Source organism: Cydia splendana, chromosome 13 (assembly GCF_910591565.1).
Source record: "Cydia splendana chromosome 13, ilCydSple1.2, whole genome shotgun sequence".
Lineage (NCBI taxonomy): Eukaryota > Metazoa > Arthropoda > Insecta > Lepidoptera > Tortricidae > Cydia > Cydia splendana.
This window is the reverse complement of record NC_085972.1, coordinates 5,835,286-5,860,136: the sequence shown is the minus strand read 5'-3', so window position 1 is coordinate 5,860,136 and position 24,851 is coordinate 5,835,286. Positions and strand designations below refer to the sequence as shown.

General features: G+C 37.0%; 1 protein-coding gene across 2 annotated transcripts in view; it reads right to left on the bottom strand.

The window, feature by feature from the left end:
• LOC134796362 (putative inorganic phosphate cotransporter) overlaps positions 1–24,851 on the bottom strand; it is a 92,496-nt gene that overhangs the window by 9,709 nt on the left and 57,936 nt on the right. Inside the window, exon 1 of one of the 2 annotated variants that reach the window (XM_063768530.1) lies at positions 5,689–5,855. The exons of the other annotated variant lie outside the window; for it this stretch is intronic. Coding sequence (XP_063624600.1) covers positions 5,689–5,761 — 73 coding nt within the window. The 5' untranslated portion in view covers positions 5,762–5,855. Of the gene's footprint in view, positions 1–5,688; positions 5,856–24,851 lie in introns of those variants that run through there. 2 annotated transcript variants of the gene reach the window in all.

The following is a 24,851-nucleotide window of genomic DNA, read 5'->3' as shown; positions in this document are numbered from 1 at the left end:
CCTGAGCGTAGTGAGGGATTCAATTGTGTTACGCCCAAGATGGAAATAATTTTGATACCATGTGACACTGCTTTTCACATCACCTATGAGATACTTAATTATGTTTAAAAATATTATTTAAGCTAAAAAACATAATGTGCAATTTTTTTTAAATAGTGTCCTAGAGCAGAACAGTGTCACTTTATCCCTCCTAGCAGGGAAGAAAAAGCCCTTTTTCGAATCGGTGATGGTGAGAAACATATTTCGGCAGCCCTAATCAACCAAATAATGTCTTTATGCAATGAACCAAACGCATTTCTTAAAATATTTATTACGCAACTAAAACACGTGCGTAAAATTGAAGTGCAAATTACCCCTCACGCGTAAGTGACGTCACAAGGTGGGTGGTCGTTAATTTTTCTCCTCACGCACGGGCCGTGTGCCGACACACGTTCATAAAAAGCTCTTCGTCTTTGAGATTGTATCTAGTATAATGTGACACTCGATTTATAACATTTTGTACGTAGAGGTTAGGCTTACTTATATTGGACCTGTAACGTAACGGTCGGTAACGTTTATGAATCGATGCGTAAGACGGTCTTGTAGATATATCGTATATCATTTACGTTATGCTTAGACAAACTGTGACGTTATATTGCGCAAGAGACTGTGTATTAACTGTCTAGACGGGGGAAAAAAGTTTGGCCGCGTCTTTGCTTTCTTAGACTAAGTACATAGTTTTATTAAAAATACCGTATATTTTCCGTTTCCGCTTTTGAAACGTCCGTATGATCTTCAAGCGTCTAGGCTGTGTTTCCACTGAAGCAGAGACGAGCGGAGATGAGAGGAATCAGCCAATAGCATTGTTTATAATCCACATTTCTTCTCCGCTTCGCTGGATTAGGTACAACCTTAAGTGGACTTCAATAGAAAAGACAAATAAATGTAAACAAATATGACAGTTTTCGTTAGCATTTGATGTAGTTAATTACGAGTACGTTCGTATAACCTAAAAGTTTTACGATGGTTGTTTTCATTTACATATTGCAGCGGATTTGATAGCCCACGCATATGTTATTTATACGTCATATCGAAGTTTGACGTTGAAAATAACACTTGCACTGCGTGGGCTATCAAAATCGCTGCAGACTTTTCTTGGTCTAACTGTACCTACATCCACTTACGATAAAAAAAAGTGTCACACAGACAGTCCCACGGTCAAGGCCGTCACTATTGTGTTTGTCACAGGCGGTAAGCACAGACAGCTTGTTTTTCAGTCTATTCAGATTAAATTCCATTTGTTGACAAATTGTACTTTAGAGTTTAAATAAAAGAAAAAATAATTGCTTTGGTACTTATTTGTCAGGTTTTCCGTCGTAACGGGGTAACAATAACAATGCTCTTTGACCTTTTCACCACCGCTTTCATGTATGTCTTTGTTACAATATATCGAAATTAAAATTATGGAATAAAATGATGATCCAAATTTCTAAGGTCGTAATTTAATTAGTATCATTATATTTCTAGTAGGTAGGTACTGATACTGATCTAATAGGTAGGTAGGTGGTGTAGTTGTAGGTAGTGTGATCCGGATCGAAGGACCAAATTATAAATTATATCAGCGTATCAGTCAGTATTGGTCTTTTCACACAATGAAGGTATACGGGTGTGGCCTGTAACATGAGCAAAAAATTAAACTGTAGGCTGTACTCCTCATACTGACCAACATTTGTTCAGCGACTTTTAAAAATTAACTTGTGGTTTGATTTTTAATACACTTTAAAGTTTATTCTAAGACGCAACGTATTGCGAATTTTGTTATGTTTAAGGCGTGACAAGCAACGTCAATCACAATGATATGGCGTGGCGATGGCGTCCATTGAAGATAATATTTATTTTGTATGAAAAATAGGGAGTCTGAATACTTCATAATTTTTAAAAGTTGTTGAACAAAAGTGTCACCGTTTGAGGAGTACAATCTATGTATTAATTATTTGCTCGTGTTACAGGCCACACCCGGTATGGCAAATTATGAATAGTAAATGACAACTTTTTACGTAACATATTATATAAAACATAATTATAGTTTTGCGGTTAAACACAATTACATAAAATCTAACAAGTAGGTACTATATGAACCGCAACGATTATAACAATCTATGTATACTTATAGCATGCATTACTTACACCTTACACTTACATGATTACATATAACTATGACAGTATTAAATAAAATAATTAATTATGTCATCATCTTCCTCGCTTTGTCCCGGCATTTTGCCACGGCTCATGGGAGCCTGGGGTCCGCTTGACAACTAATCCCAAGAATTGGCGTAGGCACTAGTTTTTACGAAAGCGACTGCCATCTGACCTTCCAACCCAGAGGGTAAACTAATTAATTATGTATAAACGAATTATTAACTTGTAGCATTTCTGGCACACCATGGATTTTTATGAGACTAGGCATTTCCATTGATAACGTATTATCACAGGGACGTGATCGAGACGTAATGAGATCATGGGACTTGATTAAATATTTCATCATAACCTCACAATATTTATTAGGTACTTAATGAGATGCCAGTCTGGGATTTGATGGATGAAATGTACAGTATGATGTCAAGATGACGCGACTATGTTAACACGACATTATCGCTTGTTTTGGGATTAGGTAACTATCCTGCTTTGAGTTTAATGATATAATTATATTATCTAATACCTTTAAACGAGCAATTCTCGGGGATCTCGGAAACGACTCTATCGATTTCGATGAAATTTGCTATAGGTATGTGGATTTTCGGGGGCGTAAAATCGATCAGGCTAGGTCTTATCTCTGAGAAAACGCGCATTTTTGAGTTTTTATATGTTTTCCGAGCAAAGCTCGGTCTCCCAGATATTTATAGTAACAGTAGGTACAGTACTCTACTAGTGCCTACTGTATTAAATGAACTGTGGTACCTACTATTTTGTAGTCAATACCTGAACTTAAACTAAATGAAAGCTCAGTAAAGTTAACTAATCTAGTTGAGTTTTTCTTGGTAAAGAAAAACACACATTTACAAATAACAAATAATTTTTCTTTATTTCTGAAATAGAAAAATAGCAGTGTTACTGTTATACTGATTCCCACACTAGGCATAGCCTGTCCTGTGGGAGAAATAATACGGCTTACCTTATTTTTCGCTCATTTCCTAATCCTAACTATTTAACCGACTAAAAAGAGGAGAAGGTTCTCAATTTACAGTTATTCGTATGTTGATATGAAAACATCGACATTGAAGTTCCCGCAAAACTTAATTTGGGGGCTTTTTGACTAATAGTTGATGGGTTGGGTGGATTTGACACGACATATGGATACGACAACCGGTCTGGCAAAAATCAAGATGGCTCCCCTTCCTAAAATGACCTAAGGATCCTAAAGACTCACTATGCAAAAGGGGATCTCATCATCATCAAACGCCATGAATTGCATAGCTCACATCTTTGTATCCTATTTAAGTGAGCTTGTGTTCGAAAGTAGGTCTTAATATATATTTTTTTCATCCAGAGTTATCAAATTAACATATTCATGTTTATACTTTTTTTAATGAGGAATAATAGGGCTTTTTCGTAAAATTATTGTTTTTTGTCTACATATTAAAATAAAAATAAAAATCGGCTTTTATTTGAAAACAATCGATACGTCGAATTATTTTTTTATATTTTTATAAGTTATATGAAAACGTATAAATTAAATATCAGAAATGAATTCAGCATCCTTAAATTACACGAAAATGATACCAAACTTGACCACAAGGCAAAACTTATTTTTTTACCAATTTTGGGGGCACTCCTCCTTAAGTCAAAATTTTGCATCAAAAATTCGATTGGCTCCCCTTCTTAAATCAATCTGAGAGACAAATGGAACAACTCTGCAAAAGGAAATTCCATCATAATCATTTGCCGTATAATTAAGTGAAGACCACGGACTCTAGGTCGATCTGTGTAAGATGTCCCCAAAATTTATTTATTTCATTTATTTATTTACAGTAATTGTAATGCGTGTCGAACAGACGTCTCCTTTCAACTACAATCGCTGACGGTACAAAACGCATGTTGTTTTACTAGAACCGTTTTAGGTACAGTTGGAAGTCGAACCTTGCAAAACAAATTTGTAACCCGATATGTTTGCTTTGTCGGCGTGTTTTTGCCGACGCTCTCTTAGTATTTTCCACTCGTTAAGTACAGTCAACAGCAAAATGTCTTTTCTTATTCGATGTTCAGCGCTGAATTTTCCTATTAAATTAAGTACATTCTTACTTAAGAGTGCTTAATTTTTTACACTGAATTATGTACCTTCTTGTACATGTCTTAGATTATGGTTCGTTTGTGTGTAGGTCAATTTGTATAAAAAAATAATATCTGGAGGCGTTCTATTTTATCCTGATATCTGTTTAATAGTAGTTAAATTAACGCAGATGCTAAACATTAAGAGAGGTTAATACTTAATAGTAAAATTTTCATATAACAGGAGTCCTTGGCACCGAGTTATTATGCCAAAAACGAACATATTTAATATTTAGTAAAAAATCATATTTTTTTCAATATTTTTTACTTTTGACTTAAGTACTCAGCAAAACGAATATGTCCAACAGTAAAACGGGAAAGTGGAACGTAAATAAAACTTGGAGATTTTTAAGGACCTTTTTATTTTGACGCTGACCGAACGAAAGCGTACAAACGAGGATTTTATTCAAATTGAACTTTATTCCGCAGCTTAAAGCTTGCTTTTACAATACCACAAACAGCAAGAGATACGAGATTGTGAAAACAAGTACTTATATCGGTCAATCGATGTGGTTATAGAGATATCATCGATGGCGGAAAATATAATTATAGTTTAGTGCGGCAGAGCACCATAGAGTCTGGCTAAACTAACTATACAACCACTTTGACAAAACAAAGTGTGGAAGCGTCGCTAAAAATCATTATCTTCCTAGATGTCACTGCAGTCTGTGCAGATTTGGCTTGGTTTAGTCTATAATTCTGAAGACAAATCGATACCGAAATGGCTTTAATTTTTCTTATTGAGTTGAGTTCCGTTTTTCACAGAATCACACACTTTTTGGCACAGCTAGAAAACCACAGTTTTTTAAGCCGAATACGTCACCGTCACCATGGCAACGAGAGGAAAGGGGACGAGCGCTTCTCCATACAAAAGTGGGTTCAACTAATTTTAGATTTTTAGTCATAGCTTCGATTGATTTTATCGATTTTTTAACTATTATAAAAGGAGATTTTAAACTATTGTAAGGAGCATAGCTATGGTTAATAAATAATAATGTTACTATCACATTGTTGTTGTGTGTGTGTGTTATAATACGGATATAGTGGATACCCGGTAAGGATTCTACGCTAAGGATGTTAGAGTGTATTTTATATTGTTAATTGTTACACATCACATTGTGTAAAACATGTTCCATAATGTCAGGAAAATCGGGTCGTCCCCTTTCCTCTTAGGTGCAACACAACCTTCGGTCCAATTTGTCCAATGGTTTGGTCCAATGTATTTTTTTTATCTAGGAAAAACCCAGCGGGAATAACAGCTGTTCAGAAGATTTATCAATAATTTGGTTAAAAAAAATCTTATAAGATGTAATTAAGGTTCAATTTCAAAATGTTACGAAATTAACGGATTCTTTTAAAAGTTTCAAAAATGAACAAACTTACTTTGCTTTTTCGGCCTCTGATCTTCCAACCCTGCCTGCTCCCACACCAACACGTGTCCAGATCTCGACACCATTTTCAAAAAATTAAAAAAAGGAAAACGCGAAAAATGTAATAAAAAAAACTTTTAGAAACTACCAACGTTACCCATGTATAGGTACGATCTACGTTACATTGCTAAGCGAGCCAAGTGAATTTTGGTAAAGTGACATTTTGGAGAAGTTGATGAATTGTTGATGGACTGTCAGTGTCACGGCCGGCGCGCGTTTCAGTGAGTTCAGGATAGATGGTGGTGAGGGGTCGGCGGGGGAGGGGCGGCGCACGCGCGGTTAGCATGCGGTGACGTCAGGGGGACTATTCTGGTGGATAATTGCAGTGATCGAATAGGCTTTTCCGATTAGGCTAAAGTCAAAACGTCAATGTGCCGTCATGGAGTCATATTTTTCTTACGTGAGCAGGATCATGATGCATGACCTTAGGCGTACAAAGGAAGTCCAGAAAAATGTAACTATATAGTTAGATTTAATTGTTAGAAATAAACTTAATATCTTCGACATTTTTAGGTGTCAAGCTTGAGCATTAATAACAAATTTTAATCACACCTAGGTTGAATACCTTAGGTGTCCATGACAATTTCCAATCCACTGGGGAAGCATGAGGTCACTATGTATAAAACATCTTTACATAATGACGCGTTTTCATTGCTATTAAGTGAGTATTAAGTGTTTCCGAATCTATCTTTATCACTGTTAACACATTACACTCTGCCAACGTTTTCGTAGCGCTACGCTCGTAGCCGATCCCAGCGTTTTCCCGCTTTGTAGAGGAAAGTGACTGCGAACAGAGAATCCGCCGAGCGAGTTCGCGGCACTCAATGTGTTAAATACCACAAACGATAAATTTCCTCGATCGAAACGATATCGCATCGACGCGCTATCAGAATAGGCGCCATTTTTTATGGTGACTCCATGGTATAATAATATACTCCGCCTGGTACTCCATTCCCGTCTTTTCTAGGTCACCTAACTGACACGGGCCTACGTCATCATGCGACAGCGCTATATGATAATATGCGATAGCGCTATATATAGCGGCCATGTTGTTGTGACGTAGGCCCGTGTCACTCTGGGAATGGAAGACCATGTTTTATTAGACTATGTGGTGACTCGAGTAGGAAATACCATGAAACATCTAACTATCGAGTGATACAATTAAGTGGATCGCGACCACAAAACCAATACTTTAATGTGCCGTTCTGCCGTGTGACTACTTAAAAACCGGGCAAGTGCGAGTCGGCCTCGCGCACGAAGGGTTCCGTACCACAATGAAAAAAAAAACGGAAAAAAATGCAAAAAAAAAACGGTCACCCACCAAGTACTGACCACGCCCGACGTTGCTTAACTTTGGTCAAAAATCACGTTTGTTGTATGGGAGCCCCATTTAAATCTTTATTTTATTCTGTTTTTAGTATTTGTTGTTATAGCGGCAACAGAAATACATCATCTGTGAAAATTTCAACTGTCTAGCTATTATTACGGTTCGTGAGATACAGCCTGGTGACAGACAGACGGACGGACGGACGGACGGACGGACGGACAGCGAAGTCTTAGTAATAGGGTCCCGTTTTACCCTTTGGGTACGGAACCCTAAAAAACAAATCAAAAAATATTAATTTGATTTGTTCCCTAGTTGAAATTAGTTAACTTTAATTTTTTGCCAAAGACAGTTATATTCTGACCACACTCATAAGTCATAACGTATAATTTTACTATTAATTACAGCCAATAGTAATCATGAAATTACCTATTAAAAATATAGGTATGTATATTGTATACATATCATATCTACCAGATTGTCTTACCTATATAATATATCATCAAAAAATAAATCGCAACTAGTTTCTAAATGAGAAATTTTACAGGACAGGAAACAGATATTTCAAAACCAAATAAGGGCTGGATAATAGAGATTTAAGATTATAAATAGTGTAATATAAAAAAAAACTTAAAATCTCAATAGGTATGTAGTATATTTTTATTTATCCACATAACTTTTGTGAAATCAAAATAGGTACCTACACTCGGGAGCAAAAAAATCGACTCAAGTCGCATTTTTTAGTTGTTGTCGTGTTTTTCGAAAACGGTCAATATTTTAGTAAAAGTGAGGTTGCAATATTATTGTTAATTTATTAAGCTATCAAAAACATTAATAACCCATAAAATCGGTTAGGTAATTTTCAGCTAAATGTTATTTTTGTAAAAAATGTAATTTTACCTGCTTTGATTACGCACGAGCAGTATAGTCTAGTATGGTCTAGAATGAACCTTTTAACGAAATAAGTAAAATCCAATCTTAACATTCAAAAACTCAATATAAAAAATTGCATTAAAGTATTTCCTGAAAAATACCTTCGAAGGTTCTAATGATGGACATTTAAATTTCACGCCATCTATAATTTATACGTTGAACTGAAACGAGTGGAGGCTTCGTCGATTACGAGCAGAAATTATGCTTTATTCGTTTCATCACGCTCTTCAGAGATGGCGCTAGGATTGGTATGATTGTTGCTTTTTAGTATTATAAGTTAATAAATTAATAAATAAAATGACGCCAAGTTCGGAAAGAATATTCATAAAATGTTACCTACATTAAGTCTTCAACTGTAAAGGGGCCCACTGATTAACAGTCCGCCGGACGGTATCGGCCTGTCAGTTGTTCGGAACTGTCAAAATTTTGTTCTAACTGACAGGCCGATACCGTCCGGTGGACTGTTAATCAGTGGGCCCTTAAACCAACGACCTATAATATAAACGAATAAAAACTAGATTAAGCAAGTTTTTTAAACTAATGTTAGATATAAGTAGGTAGATAATTTTTATTTGGTAACATAATGAAAACAAAATATAGTAACTAATAATTTAAGCCAGCATTATATTACTGCTATGCAATATTATTATCTCTAAAATCTATAAAATTTGCCACATAAAAAAACCTACAATGTAAAGTTTAAATATGAAGACCGATTAAAACATTGTTAAGGGTGCTTATGTGCTATTCTAGTAATCTCCATTTTCGCAATTCCACGATGAGAATTTTCAGAGTTTTGATCATTATAATAATATTTATAAATTGCAAAATAATTGCATATGGACATAGTTATGAATATATTAAAAATGTGTTATATTCAGTTGATAAATCATTCTGTGACCTTAGAGATGTGCAATAAATTATATGCATGTCTAGGTCATGAATAAATTATGGGATTGTCCTGCAAGTGCAAATAAATTTGCACCTGAGGAAAGGAGTCGTAATTTACTGATTATACTTAACAATAATTTGCTGTTTTTAATATTGCGTTGATGAAACACAACAGATGACAATTACACATACATACATCGCTATTGAACCGTGTTAAATTGGCAAATATGGGACATATCATGCTCGACGTGTTGCCTCCCTGTCACACTTACGTACGAATTTACAAGTGCAACAGGGAGGCAACACGTCGAACGTGGTTCGCGGTAGGCCCTCTGGTTACAATTTCTTTCAAAACAAGTGACGTTTTGATTGTAATGTAATTCTATGGTGTCGCAGCGACTCATTTTACACAGTCTGTCGATTATGTTAATTATTTCATGTGCCTTCACTTATTGTTAGTAGAATAGAGTTCCCTTAATTTTGATCCTCTCTTTACTTTTGTAACCTTTTTTCTAGTGATTATTTAGTAGGTATTACCTGTTCTCGTGTGTGTCCATAAGAAACTAATAAAAGAGGCTGTCATAAATACAGAGTTCGCAAAGCCTGTTTAAAGACAGGCTCCACAATTTTTATTGCAATACTCTCACTGTAGACATTAGGCACGTGACTGTTTGTAATCTGGACTGTCTCATTATACAAATACGGTTAACATTAACGTGCTATAAATGACTGTACTCGTAATATTTGCTCAAGTGTAAGGGATAAACAGACACTTAGCAATATTTGCTAAAGGATGAGCGTAGGCATATTTTGTTCGTGACGGTCTTGCAATTTTCTTTACAATAAAACTACAGATTCGAGTCTTTAGAGGTTCCTAAACTTTTTAAATTGTTACCCGTTTAACTTATTTGGGAAACAGAACTAGATTCCAAGCAAGCCGCTGATGAGTTCTTAGACTTTAAAGGATATTAAAACACGAAGATAATTAATGTACCTACCTGCATACTTAAATAAGGGTTACGATTAAAATAACTAATTAGGAAATGCTAAGGAACATAACATCAAAATCAAAAATACTATTTTTTTTTAATGCTAGGTACTCAAATCACTGAACATGGACCATGAAGTAGCCCCGGTTCTTAATAAGCTTGCCAACATTCAATATTTCATACTATCGTATATGTGAATGGATCAAAATTTTGCGTCCATGTTCGCTAGTAGGTATGTATGATATGTTTACATTTTTCGTCTTATTTACAAAGGAGTAAGATGCAAAAGCGTAAACATATCTTTGACGTCGACTGTACCATAGACAAAACTGCAAGTTCAATATTAAACATAAAAAAAAAATAGAATAAACGATAGACCTTCTTTGGTGCAGGTACCTTATGTTATCTGAGACTTGGCCCTATGCGCCCTACTTTCTTCACAGGCCCTAATCAATGTTCGTTTAAATACGTTCACGCACTATATCGCAACTTAAACAAGATCACGTACCTGCCAGTTAATGACGCAAATTGTTTTCGTAACCAAATAGATATTTTATTGTTGACATACAGTGTTTTTTTTTTAATTATACACGGTGGCTAAAAAACAACTGCATTCCCGTTGCCAGGGAGGTTTTGGGATTATACTAAGCGACTTTTACTATGAGACCAACCCCGAAATCGCGAAAAAAAAACGGGAATGCAGTTATTTTTTGGCCACCGTGTATATTCAGCGAATTCTTCAAATTTTGACGCAGATAGTAGGGACAGTGCTTATTAAATAAGTATATATATGTATTAAGTATGATAAATTTTATCATACTTAATACATAAAAACTCGTTATACATTAATGGTATTTTCTCGGTTATGTTCATAGTTCTACCAAGCTATGCACCAAAGCTTGGTGCTGGTGTGAAATAATTATTATTTAAATAAGTCAACAGATTTATCATAACAAAATCCTATTTGCCAGATTCTGATTTCTGTTTTGTCTTTGGTTATACCATTGTGTTGTACAGTCTACGTCAAAGATATGTTTACATTTTTCGCCTTATCACAAAGGAGTAAGGTGCAAAAGTGTTAACATATCTTTGACGTCGAGTGTACTGCTAATCTGTGTCTATGGGTGGTCCGTACCCACCCATGTCTGTATTATCTGTATAGGATGGCTTCATTGAATAATGGCCACATTGAGACCGCGTTTGGTTGTCACCGGAAGTACACGCCTTAGCACAGAATAAATAATAGTAGGTACTACCGTACAGAAAGGAAACTTCCTACAAAACCGAAGTTTGACAGCGGTTCAGGGTCGAATCATGCTGTCCCTTTCTAATATATGGCCCTGTCCCTTTCGGCTATTTAGAGTATTTAGGGTTGTCAAAATTCAAGCCATTATCTTATCTGTGGTCGTGCACGCAAAGGGACGTCAAGTTGTGTCAACCCTAATAATTGCTCGGAGCAATATATTTTTAGCCGAACGGAGCCGAGTTTGCTCGAAGGGAGGAGTTTCGCACCCCTCACTATAGTTAGGAGTTTTTACTGTACAGTCACCTGCGATAATATGTTACTCTTTGAAGGCCACAAAAATATGTGACACGCTCTTATGGCTCTACAAATAAGATCGTGTCAGATAATTTTGCGGCTTTCGTTGTCTAACATATTATTGCAGGTGACTGTACCATCGCCCACACTATTAACTGTACAACGGTGGACCTTATGCCTATTGTAATAAGGTCCACCGATGCCGAGTAGTGTTGCTGTTTGTATGTATGTACAAGTATTACTTAGGTACTTCATCATAATTGTATTGTAATAACAATGAACGACAATGCTATGAAATAAATAAATATCAGGGGACATCTTACACAGATCAGAAATTAAATTAAGATTGTGGTTTGCGGTCTCTGGCATAACGTCGAAATGAAAGGAAAATTGAAGTGCAAATGTTGACTTTACACTACGGCCACAGGCGTGGCTCACTCCGCGATTTCGTCGCTTTGCTACAGGTAGCTAAAAGTACATCCATTCGGCCCCAATTTTGGGGAAAGCCATAAGCCGCGCGTGGCGCTGTCGCCACCTAGTGGCCATATCTGTGCTGATCGTAACCGTCGCGTTTCGTTAGAGAGTGAGTCTTCTGTGCCTAGTACTATTATTTATTCTGTGCTACGGCTTTAAAACGACATATGCGTCTATCGTTGATTTTAAAACTTCACCCAAGCCCACCACCAAGAAGCCGCTCCCATACAATCTAAGTTACGCTATTCTATGTCTGGTACTGTTTGTTACTTACAAGAAAAAAGAATAAGTAGAAGTTTTGTATGTAAAACTTCTAATTGCTCTAATGTCTATATTACAATTTCTAGCAACGAAAACTAGTGCCAGACATATAATAATATGTCACATGAATTTCCATATCAAATTTCATGATATTTCAGAACACCGTTTCAAAATGAAAGCGTACAGGGGCCCACAGATTACCAGTTCGCCGGACGATATCACCCAAGTAGCATTGCAAGCTGTATATAAGCTGTATTAAAGTTTATTTGTATACTATAAGCTGTACAGTTAGGCTGTACAAAGGCTGTATAAGCGCTTATACAGCCCTTATAAGTAAAAAAAGGGCCCAAATTATACAGCCTTTGGCGTTATTAGAGCTGTAGAGTAGCTGTATAAGCAATACATAAGCTGCATAATAACTGCATTACAGCTATATTTCGGTGTAACAGGAAACCTTAACACTACAGACAATCTCTTATAAGTACGATATAAGAATATAAGTTTTAAATTAGTTATAAGAAAGAATTACAAGAGAATAATAATCATTTAAGAAACTAAAATGTCTTAATCTTGTTCATTCGTAATATAGTAATGGCGACAATAAAGTGTTATAGTGGATGGTAAAAGTAAAAGTAAATATTATACAGGACTTGAATGGAATTTTACATTATTGGTAAGTGCGGATTATTATTTATTGTGAACCTGTGTATCTTTTCTGGCAAAATATTTACGCGCCTGCAAAATAACAAAGAGAAACCATAAGGAAAGTATCCAAAATCGGTAAAGTTACTGTTTGTTTTTAAGGTTAGAGTATCAAAAATATTTATAAATATTAATTCTAAGGCTAAACAATTTATTTTAGCTGGTAATCATAACACGGCGTTAGTCTGCTAAATATTTGCAAGTATTTCTTTAATTATATTTAAAAATACGTTTTTTTATTTCTTGTAAAATGGCGACAATTTTTAAACAGCCTACAGGATAGTTGGAGAGCATTATAATCTTAGTAGCTGTGCTGTGTAATAAATAGAGTGTCTTTTACAGCTTTTGTAATTAAAACAGCTTTATAATAGAATATTTGTATTCGTTTGGCTGTATTTCGGTTCTCCGTACATAAGTTATAATTCTCTTTAGAGATCCGTATAACAAATAAAAAACCTGTACTGTACTGTCATTCATTAAAAACATTCGTAAAAACTAAAAAACTAAAACTAGTGCCTACGTCAAATCATGGGATTAGTTGTCAAGCGGACCCCAGGCTCTCATGAGCCGTGGCGAAATGCCGGGATAACGCGAGGAAGAAGAAGACAGTAACTGTCATATATTCCTTTAGTTTTCTAATACACTTATTTTCAGAAATCATTACACTACTATACTTATACGAGTGTAAAATTACGCCAAAAGATTGTTATAAGCGACTCTATCAGTAATACAGAAAAAAGCTGTACTATAGCTGCCATTTATTCATTTGGTTTTATAATACCCTTACAGACAGAAGTTATACAACTACTATTCTTATAGGAGAGTAAGATTACGCCATAAGAAATAGCTTTAAAACGGGGTTGACAGATACATTTGTACAGCTACAAGTGCCAAGTGATACTACAATACAGCCTGTATACAGCTTTTACGATAAAATTAGCTTGTAGTGTTTCATAACACTTAATGTTTTAAAACGGAGTTGACAGATACTTTTGTACAGCTAAAAGTGCCAAGTGTTACTACAATACAGCCTGTATACAGCTTTTACGATAGAATTAGCTTGTAGTCTCTCACAACACTTTTAGTTTTATAGTAGATTTTTTATATTCTGATAAAGCACCCCATGCTTCCGCAGAATCCTTTATAATGATTTTATACAGCTTGAGCTGTATAATGTCTGTAAAGTACCTTTTATACAGCTTAAATCTTTTCTGACACTCTTATACGTCCCTTAAATCACTCTAAGTTCTTAATTGGCTGCTATATTGATGTTGCCGACACTTCCATGCTACTTGGGCAGCCTGGTCAGTTGTTCGAAGCTGTCAGATTTTGACAGGCCGATATCGTCCGGCGAACTGGTAATCTGCGGACCACTTAACCTCGATAGTATCGCGGCAGCTAGGATCGTGTGACTCTTAAGCCATTCTGGTAATACTATGTAGTTGTTTAGACACTTTCGTTTTCATCGGCGTAAGAAAGTTTTTCGTTTACACGTAAGTTTTAGAAACACGTAAGAGAACGACTGCGACTAATGTTTTGTGTATCGTTACGAATGTATAGTCCGACAAGAAATTGTAGAAATTTATTGAGGGCGCCACTTCCTACGTAACTGTCACATTTTTGACGTGAAATGCTTAAACATGGCAACAATTTACTATGGTTTTTTTTAAGTTCCATTTTATTTTCTACTATTTTATATCAATAGCAGGCAACTCGCACATCGTACTTACATTTATAACATGATATAAAAGAAATTATACAAATGCATAATGAACCCTTTAGTAAGAATATAGGGCTATTATCAATGACCTTTTATTTATGTAGACGTGTGACGTTCATAGTTGACAAAACTAAAATTTGATCCAACGATTTTGACAACTTGACAGGTTGGCGTCACCCATACGACTAACTAAATATAGGTTCCGGAACCTATATTTAATGGCTCACAATCGTGCGCCTGGTACCATATCTACCTCAATTTACTTACATCTATGGCTATTATATTCCACAAAGCTTTAGAAAGGGTACCTAGAGTCTGCGGAAAGAGAAGAGTCGTGCAATGTATGGGGCCTAATACATTCCACGACTCTTCTCTTGCCGAACAGACTCTATACACTATACAGTATATCCGGGACAAGTGGCGTACTGGAGACCGATTCAGATTTAGCATCTTGTTATGGTTATGATATGAACTGGTAACTACGTACAGTAAAAGTAATAACTACAAGTGTAGATAAGCACGGATTGAGATGATTATGATAATAACGGCGAGATCAGAATATTGACTGTATACTACTTAGGGGTTGTGCACAAATCACGCGAGCTACTTTTTGACCCCTCCCTCCCCCATGGTGATATTTGGTAAGGTTTTTGGCTACCCCCCTCCCCCCACACAACCTCACGTGTATTTTTTTGATTTTTTTTCATTCGACCTAATTTTAAGATAAATAGTATTGTATATGTCGAATACCGATGGTCCTAAAAGCGGTGGGCGCGTGGGGTAGTATCTCGATGTATTACTTCACAGCTAAACCAGTATGCTACCATGCTACCAGTGCATGAAATAAACATTAGGACTCGTTAACCATACTAGTGCCTACTATATTTCAGAACTAAATGATGAAAAGAACCAATTGCTATTAGAATGTTGACTGGTTAAGTTGAGAATGAAAAGATCACATGAAACCGTTCAAATCTTTATTCAAGTCAAGCTAGGCCGGCTCCAACCCTACGCCTCTAACATGAGAAGATTTAGCCCTATATGGGACCGGCAACAAACTCAGAGGGACAAATCTTTTCAAAACAAGTTAAAACAACACATAACACATCATTTCTTTATTTCACAAAAGTAAGCTTCTAATTAAACATAAGAAATCAAAATAACACTTGAAATAAAACACTTAGCTAAATGGTTTAAGAACGCGGGATTCTATAAGCTATCAGAATAATCCTTCAGGTATAAACCTTCAGGAACGTAGCGAGTTAGGCACGAGGTTGGCTAACGAGTACGTCCAATCCCTAGCGCGGGCCGATCAAGAAGAACTACCAGCGGCGGAGCCTCTCTGCTCCCGCCTCAAAGTCAAGTTGGCAAACCTGCTCGACCAGTCTACCAACATACCGACAAAAATGCCAACTCGTACCTACGCTCACTCGAGAGAAACCTCTCGACGTTCCAAAGCCTTCTACCCGTCATCTCAGTTCAACAACACGCCAATAGATGGCGTTACTCTCTACTCAACTTTATTTCAACAATGCGCCAATAGACGGAGTTACTCTCTACACAACTTTATTTATTTTGTTACAACCAAATAACACGTAGCTCAACATTGCTAATCGATTTTATACAGGCGTCTAAAATAATGAACTATAACGCTGCAATACGTCTTTCTGGTGTCAGGTTCCGACACGGCCGTCCTGCGCTACACACGTCCTCGTGTGTGGGTGTATGCATTTGATTCTGTAACAAAATACTCAGCACAGTATCTCATCGCTCGGTCATTCCTGACCCACAATTTGGGTCTCTCTCAAATTACTATTAAAATCAAACTTTGTTATCAATCCAACCAGAAAAAATGATTGTTCAAAATTACTTTAACAATCCTCAATTCTCTAGTCAAAAATAGTCCATCGAGCAACGACTTAATAAAAATAATCAGTAATCATCGCCGCTATCTAGCGGATACACTCCATTAATCATCGCCTCCATCTGGCGGATACTCTCAAATTTATGTGAAAACAGAACAATCTCAAACATCAAAAACACAAATCACAACAGCTCTAATTCATTGCTCGACAGTATCACTACTATTGTCATCAATATCAATTTACGGGGAAATTATCTGGCATAAAAAAAATCTTTGGTCATATGTGATCTAAATTTTTGTAAGACATCTTAAAACAAATAACATTCTGATTTGATAATGCCAATTTTACTCATATGAACACAGTACATAAACAAAACAACACCAGTCCTTCGGTGCATTGCCAGTCCTTCAGCAGATACCAGACCCTCGTCAGAAGTAACCATCTCAGCCGCGTAAGTGCTACTCCTCGCAAAGAGCATTCTGCACATAAAAAGCAGACCACGTGCACCTCTTACATGCTCCGGCACTTCTGATGCGGTCACTAAACAATACCCAGTCCATCTAAAGCAAAACATTAGTGCCCAGTCCATCGGGCGTGCCTTCAGTCCATCGAAAGCAAAACAGTAGTGCCCAGTCCATCGGGCGTACTTTCAGTCCTTCGAAAGTACAAGCTTTCAGTCCGTCGAAAGCAAAAACAATGTTAAGAGTGAATTCCAAAAAGAAAATAAAAACAGGTCTTTAAATCATGTTACTCAGAACCGTCGGTACTATCAGCGTCAACTGACCGACTGAAACTGAACATAACTGATCAAAATCACTAAAGGTCGCTTTCTACTTTAGCTTTAACAACAGAAACTCAGCTTTCTACTTTAGCTTTAACAACAGAAACTCGCTCAAAACTTCTATGCAGAAGTAAATCCTCTCAAAATAATCCCAACAAAATGGGAACTGCTCACCAGATTAATAAAGCATGATGCACGCGACCAAGTCAAAGGTGGTGGTGGTGAAGTCCGACCCAAGCACGAAGGCTGATGCTTTCCAACTTGCAGTTGCCGTTGCTGCGGCAGATGGCGAGATGCACGATGTAGTTTAACATAGCTGGCTGTTACTGAAATCATCATTAGCACGGCATCAGGTTTATCATGTAAGCAGGATAAACTCAAAGGTTTATTAAATGCAATGTAGCAGACACAAAAAAAACATGTTTCCAATGTATACGGGACTTCAAAAATCTTAGAATAAAATTTAAACTTCAATGAGTGCGTTTTATTTCATTCTATGAACAAACAAACATGTGTTCCATAAATAAGTAACACGGTAAAATGGACCAATACGAAAAGTGACAGCTAATTAGTTACGTTAGACTGTTATGCTTCGCCATTACACTCATAATAAAATTCACTAATAAACAATTGGAACGAAACCTGTCCTTTTATTTCCAAATCTCCAGAACAGACGATACTGCACAGCTGCTTCTGTGTTACAGGTGTGATGGCGTCTGTAAGTTGTCCCTGCTCAGGTTGCAGCACACTGTAACATTAATTTTCATATGCGTAGCTCATGCTTTCATAGTATGCACGATTTGTGATCTATCACGGCATTACGGGCAATAATTTGTAGCAATTTTACTAATTACTAAACGCATAGCATTGGCAAATCAGCAGGATCAATTTCTAACGGTGCATTGTATTTTCATGAAAAAAAAATATTTTTTGAGGGTAGATGCACAAGTGAGCGATGAAATACTATCATGTCGTGATAGCCGATATTTCGTTGTAATTAACAACATGGATTTCACTTCAAAATAATTCAAGATCACTTAGATTTAAATGGATTATAAAAATGAATTGTATTTTCATGAAAAACCAATTATTGAGGGTAAATTCACAAGTAAGCGATGAAATAATATCACGTTGTAATAGCTAATACTCGGTTTTAATTAACAGTATGGATTTCAAATCAAAATAACTCAAGATCGCTTCGATTTAAATGGATTACAAAAATGAATTACAAAGAAACGTAACGATCCCAGAGATGACGTCACGTAACAACCGTTATGCTAGACTGCCTCAATCATAATTCACAATTTCACAATAATTCTCACCAAATAGCATAATGAATTGCACTCACCTTTCAATGAAGGTTAGACACGTGAGCTTACCATTACCACGTGTCCAGATTATGGAATGTAGGTCACCAAAACACACGGAAATACACCACGCTCCCAGGTGGCTGTGTAAGCAATACATGATACCTTGGCAATCCCACTTGCTGATGTCGAATACAGAGGGTCTCTAAGGCGGGTGGGGTAGTATCTCGATGTATTACTTCACAGCTAAACCAGTATGCTACCATGCTACCAGTGCATGAAATAAACATTAGGACTCGTTAACCATACTAGTGCCTACTATATTTCAGAACTAAATGATGAAAAGAACCAATTGCTATTAGAATGTTGACTGGTTAAATTGAGAATGAAAAGATCACATGAAACCGTTCAAATCTTTATTCAAGTCAAGCTAGGCCGGCTCCAACCCTACGCCTCTAACATGAGAAGATTTAGCCCTATATGGGACCGGCAACAAACTCAGAGGGACAAATCTTTTCAAAACAAGTTAAAACAACACATAACACATCATTTCTTTATTTCACAAAAGTAAGCTTCTAATTAAACATAAGAAATCAAAATAACACTTGAAATAAAACACTTAGCTAAATGGTTTAAGAACGCGGGATTCTATAAGCTATCAGAATAATCCTTCAGGTATAAACCTTCAGGAACGTAGCGAGTTAGGCACGAGGTTGGCTAACGAGTACGTCCAATCCCTAGCGCGGGCCGATCAAGAAGAACTACCAGCGGCGGAGCCTCTCTGCTCCCGCCTCAAAGTCAAGTTGGCAAACCTGCTCGACCAGTCTACCAACATACCGACAAAAATGCCAACTCGTACCTACGCTCACTCGAGAGAAACCTCTCGACGTTCCAAAGCCTTCTACCCGTCATCTCAGTTCAACAACACGCCAATAGATGGCGTTACTCTCTACTCAACTTTATTTCAACAATGCGCCAATAGACGGAGTTACTCTCTACACAACTTTATTTATTTTGTTACAACCAAATAACACGTAGCTCAACATTGCTAATCGATTTTATACAGGCGTCTAAAATAATGAACTATAACGCTGCAATACGTCTTTCTGGTGTCAGGTTCCGACATATAAGTATAGAAAATCTTGTTTTTTTTTCTATTTTCGTTAAATAGACTCGCTATTTTGAAGTGCGGAGTGAAGATTTATGTTTAACGAAACCGAGAAAAAGTATCTACGCATGTGGTAGGTTTTTCTTTCTTAGTGTCGTTCACTGTACAAAAATACACGTGAGGTTTCCTTATACCACCTCCCCAAACGTGATTTATCGTGAGTTTTTCGTGAGCCCCCTCCCCCTATCGAACCTCGCGTGATTTGTGCAGAAGCCCCTTACACAACGTATTTTTCAAGTCGTTATACCACAGAACAAGTAATAACCTCTTTAATATTTTCTGTGTGATGTGTTTGATGTATTATACGCACATAAAATTTAATTATAACTTTTATATCATACATTTTTAGATTTTTGGCTTCCCCTCCTTTTTGACGTGATAACGTCTTATAAATCGATGAACACCGGTAGCATGCTCGAAAAACTGTCACGTTGTGGACAGATCTCCATGGTAACGTTACGGCAATTTTTCATCAATGTATTGTATTGTATTGTATTGTAGTTCGGGCGATTTTCCGCAACTCGACGTCTTGCGCCTATTTTGCGTGATAGGGGGTGGACTAGTCTTGCCAGCCCAGCTCCTCGAGGAATCCTATCAGACCTTTGATGTTGAGTAGGACCTCGGGGAGGTCACTCGGGGATCCGAGATGTTTTGCCCTGTATGGGGCCAATCCGCTGCATTCCAACACCACGTGAGAGGCTGTTTCTTCTTCCTCCATGCATCCACGGCATAGGGGACTGTCTGTGACACCTGTTATAAAAAGATGTTTGTTAAAAAGTCCATGACCTGTTATGACACTGGTTACCATACTCAGTCGAACCTTTCCTAGTTGAAGGAGCGCCCTTGTGAGCTTACCGTTCATGCTCGGCATGGCTTGCTTGGCCTGTCTGCATCCAGTTTGGTTTAGCCAGTGTTCTGTGTGTAGTTTCCCTGTACGTGCCAGCAGCATTGAGCGTACCTTACTAAACGGTATCGGGAGGATCGGTTCCGGGCCAATCGCCCCCGCACCCGATCCTTGTCTGGCGAGCTCGTCCGCGGCGTCGTTACCTCGGGATCCACTGTGTCCTTTGATCCATTGTAAGGTGATCTTATTGTTCTGACATACCTCCATTAGTCGTTCGTGGCATTCGTGTATAAGTTTGGATGTGACTATATGGCTTTTTAGGGCCATTAAGACTGCTCTACTGTCGGAGAGTATGCGGATGGAGGATCCTACTACCTTCCTTGCAGTGATGGCAGCCGCCGCGTTAATGATGCCCATGCACTCAGCCTGGAATACCGAGTTATGGGCTCCTAGCGGAGTGGTGATTGACATGTTCAGGTCTTCTGAAAAGGTTCCAGAGCCTGATCCGCTGTCTGTTTTGGACCCATCAGTGAAGATTCTCAGCTCCCGGGGATTGAGTCCTTCGTAGTTGTCGTCCTCAAATAATTGTATTTTGTACCTTTTGTCAAAGATGGCTTGTTTGTGAATTCGATCCGTGCCCGCCATGAGCACTGGAAATTCGCTGTATACTTTTTCCAGGCATGCTGTGTGAAGAGCTCCTGTGGTGTTAGACCATATATTGAGGGTTCGTAACCTTACCGCTGAGAGACTGGCCTCTTGTTGTATGTGTAGGTGCAGCGGTGAAAGGTTTAGCATGACCTCCATGGCTGCAGTCGGAGTGGACCTCGTGCAGCCAGTGGTGGCCGAGCATGCGAGCCTCTGGAGTCTTTGTAGCTTGTCTCGTACGTTGCCTAGGTTTGTTCTTTTTCATCAATGTTTTCTTATGACCTTATCACGCAAAATTATCGTCCGTAAACCGACTTTACAGACAACCATATTTTTTTTAACTCTACTTAATTCACTGTATTATTTTCTTGTATGTATGTGATGTGCATTAAGGAGTATTTGTATTTGTAACTATTCCTGTGTCTTAAAATTAATTTATAAACAGTTACAAAAAAAATCGTAGCCCCAGACAGGCCTTGACATCGCAATAAATTAAATTATATAACTTAGATAACATTACACTCTGTATATTTACCTTAAATTATAAGGAAGTAAACAAACACAAAATAATGCAAAGGCATACATGAAGACAGTTCACTTTTTATTTTAAATCGTACTACGTTTAAATTAGGGTTGAAATTTGAACGTACTTTTTCGACTTAGGCCGTTCTTTAATTACATTAAGGGCAATCCCAACTTTAGGTTTTGGCAATGAATTGAAACTATGTTTTCGGTGTTTTATGACTAGGCTTTGCGGTGACGGGCAAATATTATTACATAGTATTTGATAACGATTAAAAAATGACACTTTTTCCTGATTTAAATAGCGTGACTAGGTTTTAGGGCGGTTTTTGGCTTTATGTTTTCAATTTTATTAGTTTAATTGTCCTTCAGCCTCTAGTGTTAAAGGTTTAAAATCTGATTTTAACTTTTACCTCCCTACAAAACATTTAGGTACTTTATAAATAACGAACACAAAATGATTCGAACAGGTCTTCTAAATGCCCCCCTGGTGCTGTGACGTAATATGTGGACGAACCCATAGACTTTAGTGTGCAAAGAACATTTCGTTTATTTAGTGAGATGTAACTAGGCATCTAGAAACTAAGTAGAGTCAGACCGAGAAATGTCTGCAGTGATTTTGATAGCCCACGCAGTGCAAGTGTCATTTTAAACGTCAAAATTCTATGAAATTATGACATAAAAATAACACTTGCACGTGGGCTAGATACCTATCAAAATCGCTGCAGACTTTTCTCGGTCTAACTCTAGGTACTAATGAAGAGTAGATATAGTATGATCTATGCTTTATTGCGTCAGCTTTTTACCATAACCGAGTCGTTATACCTATTAAAATTTTATCAAAAACTATTTTCCCTCGCTAATTTTATTTTTATGATTTTTTTCATTTTCCGACATCTATTACAGGCCAGACAATTAAAAGGCTGCTTCGCTACAACAATGAACTACATACTGATCTAAACTCTAAATCATAATTAGATTCCAAAAAAAGTAAGACAATGTTGCCACTTTTTACTAGCGCGTCTTGTATTTATGTAAAAATAAGTAAATAAAAGTACTTCTTTAAATCGTAGGCGTAAAATTACCAATAAATAAATTCTCTTAGCGTATTTATTTATAAAAAGGAATTTACTATTTTACAAACAAATTATTGCGGTGCAACATTTTTTGGAATCTAATTATGATTTAGAGTTTAGTAGTAAAGTAGTAAACATCGTACGTGACCAGTAATTTTCATTTACGTCGGCAAAATTGCTGCTTCACTCCACTCCAATAGTTCAGCCTAGGTGTCTTTACTCGCTGTTCAAAAACCTACCATAAATCAATAGCGATAAAGTAGAAAACAGCTAGACTTAAGTCAATCAATGTCATTGCCACGACCTTGCACCTAGAATCGTCTCACGGTGAATGAGTCACAGAGCCCGATTCAGAATAACAAAATTACGGTTTTATCTATTTTGATAGGACATAAGAATAAGACTATTCTTATTCTTAAGAATAATATTTATTAGAAAAGATCGCTATTTGTTGGGTGAGAAATGAAGTGAAAGTCGTGCGTGGGATATGCGCCAATCAATAAGACGAACGACAAAATCGTATCAAAACCACTACAAAATCATAACAAATCGTTAGTTTAGAATTGACCTCACACATACAGAAGGGATTTCGCGCGTTGAATACTAAAATGGCCTATTAACTCGAAAAACGCCGCGTTTAAAATGTTAAATAGGCGCAATACTTATTTGCTCTCAAATTAATGTGTTTTTGGAAATTTTACGTCCTTGGTACTTTAAATCTGTTTTAAAACTTTTTGTTTGTACGTTATCGAACGAGCGAGCGAAGCGAACGAAGTTCTTATCGAACGAGCGAGCGAAGCGAACGAAGTTCTTATCGAACGAGCGAGCGAAGCGAACGAAGTTCTTATCGAACGAGCGAGCGAAGCGAACGAAGTTCTTACATTCGACTTGGGACACGCGGCTGGCTAGGGGCACGTCCCGGCATTTCGATGTTTATAAGCTGAACTATTAGAGGATAGTTTGATACTCAAGAACTTAAGTAAATTTGTTATAATTTAAATTAAATTGGGTAAACGTGTAGTTGAGGGCATTATATTTTAGTCATTAAATTATGAGCAGGCTCGATCAAGGGGTTATTGAGCTAGAAGAGCTTAGAAGGCTAAAAAGCTATTTGTGAGGGGTCTTGCTATTCTTGTCATCTTTTTGCAAGAAAGTATGGGCGAGTTTGGTATCAAATGAAAGTGCTCGGCTTGTCCGCTTGCACTTTTATAATATCGTTTTTAAATTTACCATTTTGAAATAATTAGTAAGATAAAAATAAACATATACATATAGGTATTTGACATTTGACAGGAAATATTTCGGCTTACCACAGATACAGTATCAGTTAAGGGCTCCACAGACCTTGTAATATATCCACGCGATTTTTGATCCATTGCCGCCTATAGTGGGACATAAAATAGTAAAAATTAAATAAAATGGAACTCTAAAATTTCCATACTATAGTCGGTCAAACAAGTTTATCAGTAGAAAAAGGCGCGATATTCAAATTTTCTATGGGACGATAACCCTTCGCGCCTACATTTTTTAGCCGCTTTTTTCTACCAGAGTTGACGGAAATGGCTTGACAGACTATAAATTGTTGCCATGTGTAAGCATTTTACGTCAAAAGGTGACAGCTACGTAGAAAGTGGCGCCCTCATTTATTAACCGACTTCCAAATCTCAAAAGGAGGAGATTCGATTGTGATTTTTTTTATATTTGTTACTCCATATCTCCGTCATTACTGGACCGATTTTGAAAATTATTTTTTTGATTGTATGTATATGCATACAGATTGGCCCCGTTTTTGTCAAAACCCAGTTCTGATGATGGGATCCATGAGGAATCGAGGGAACTCCTCAAATCTTAAAGGCATACATATAGTGATTTATGTGTTTTATCAACAAATCAAGCACATACATTCAAAAAAGTGACATTTGATGAAGTGGAACTGCTGATGATAATCAGAACGGAACTCTTCAACGAAGCATAGTTCACGTTTGGCGATATGTCCTCTTCGTTATGTTTTTGAGCGAGTTAAGTTTTTAAGCCACATTTTTGTCAAGCTCGAGTTCTGATGATGGGATCCACG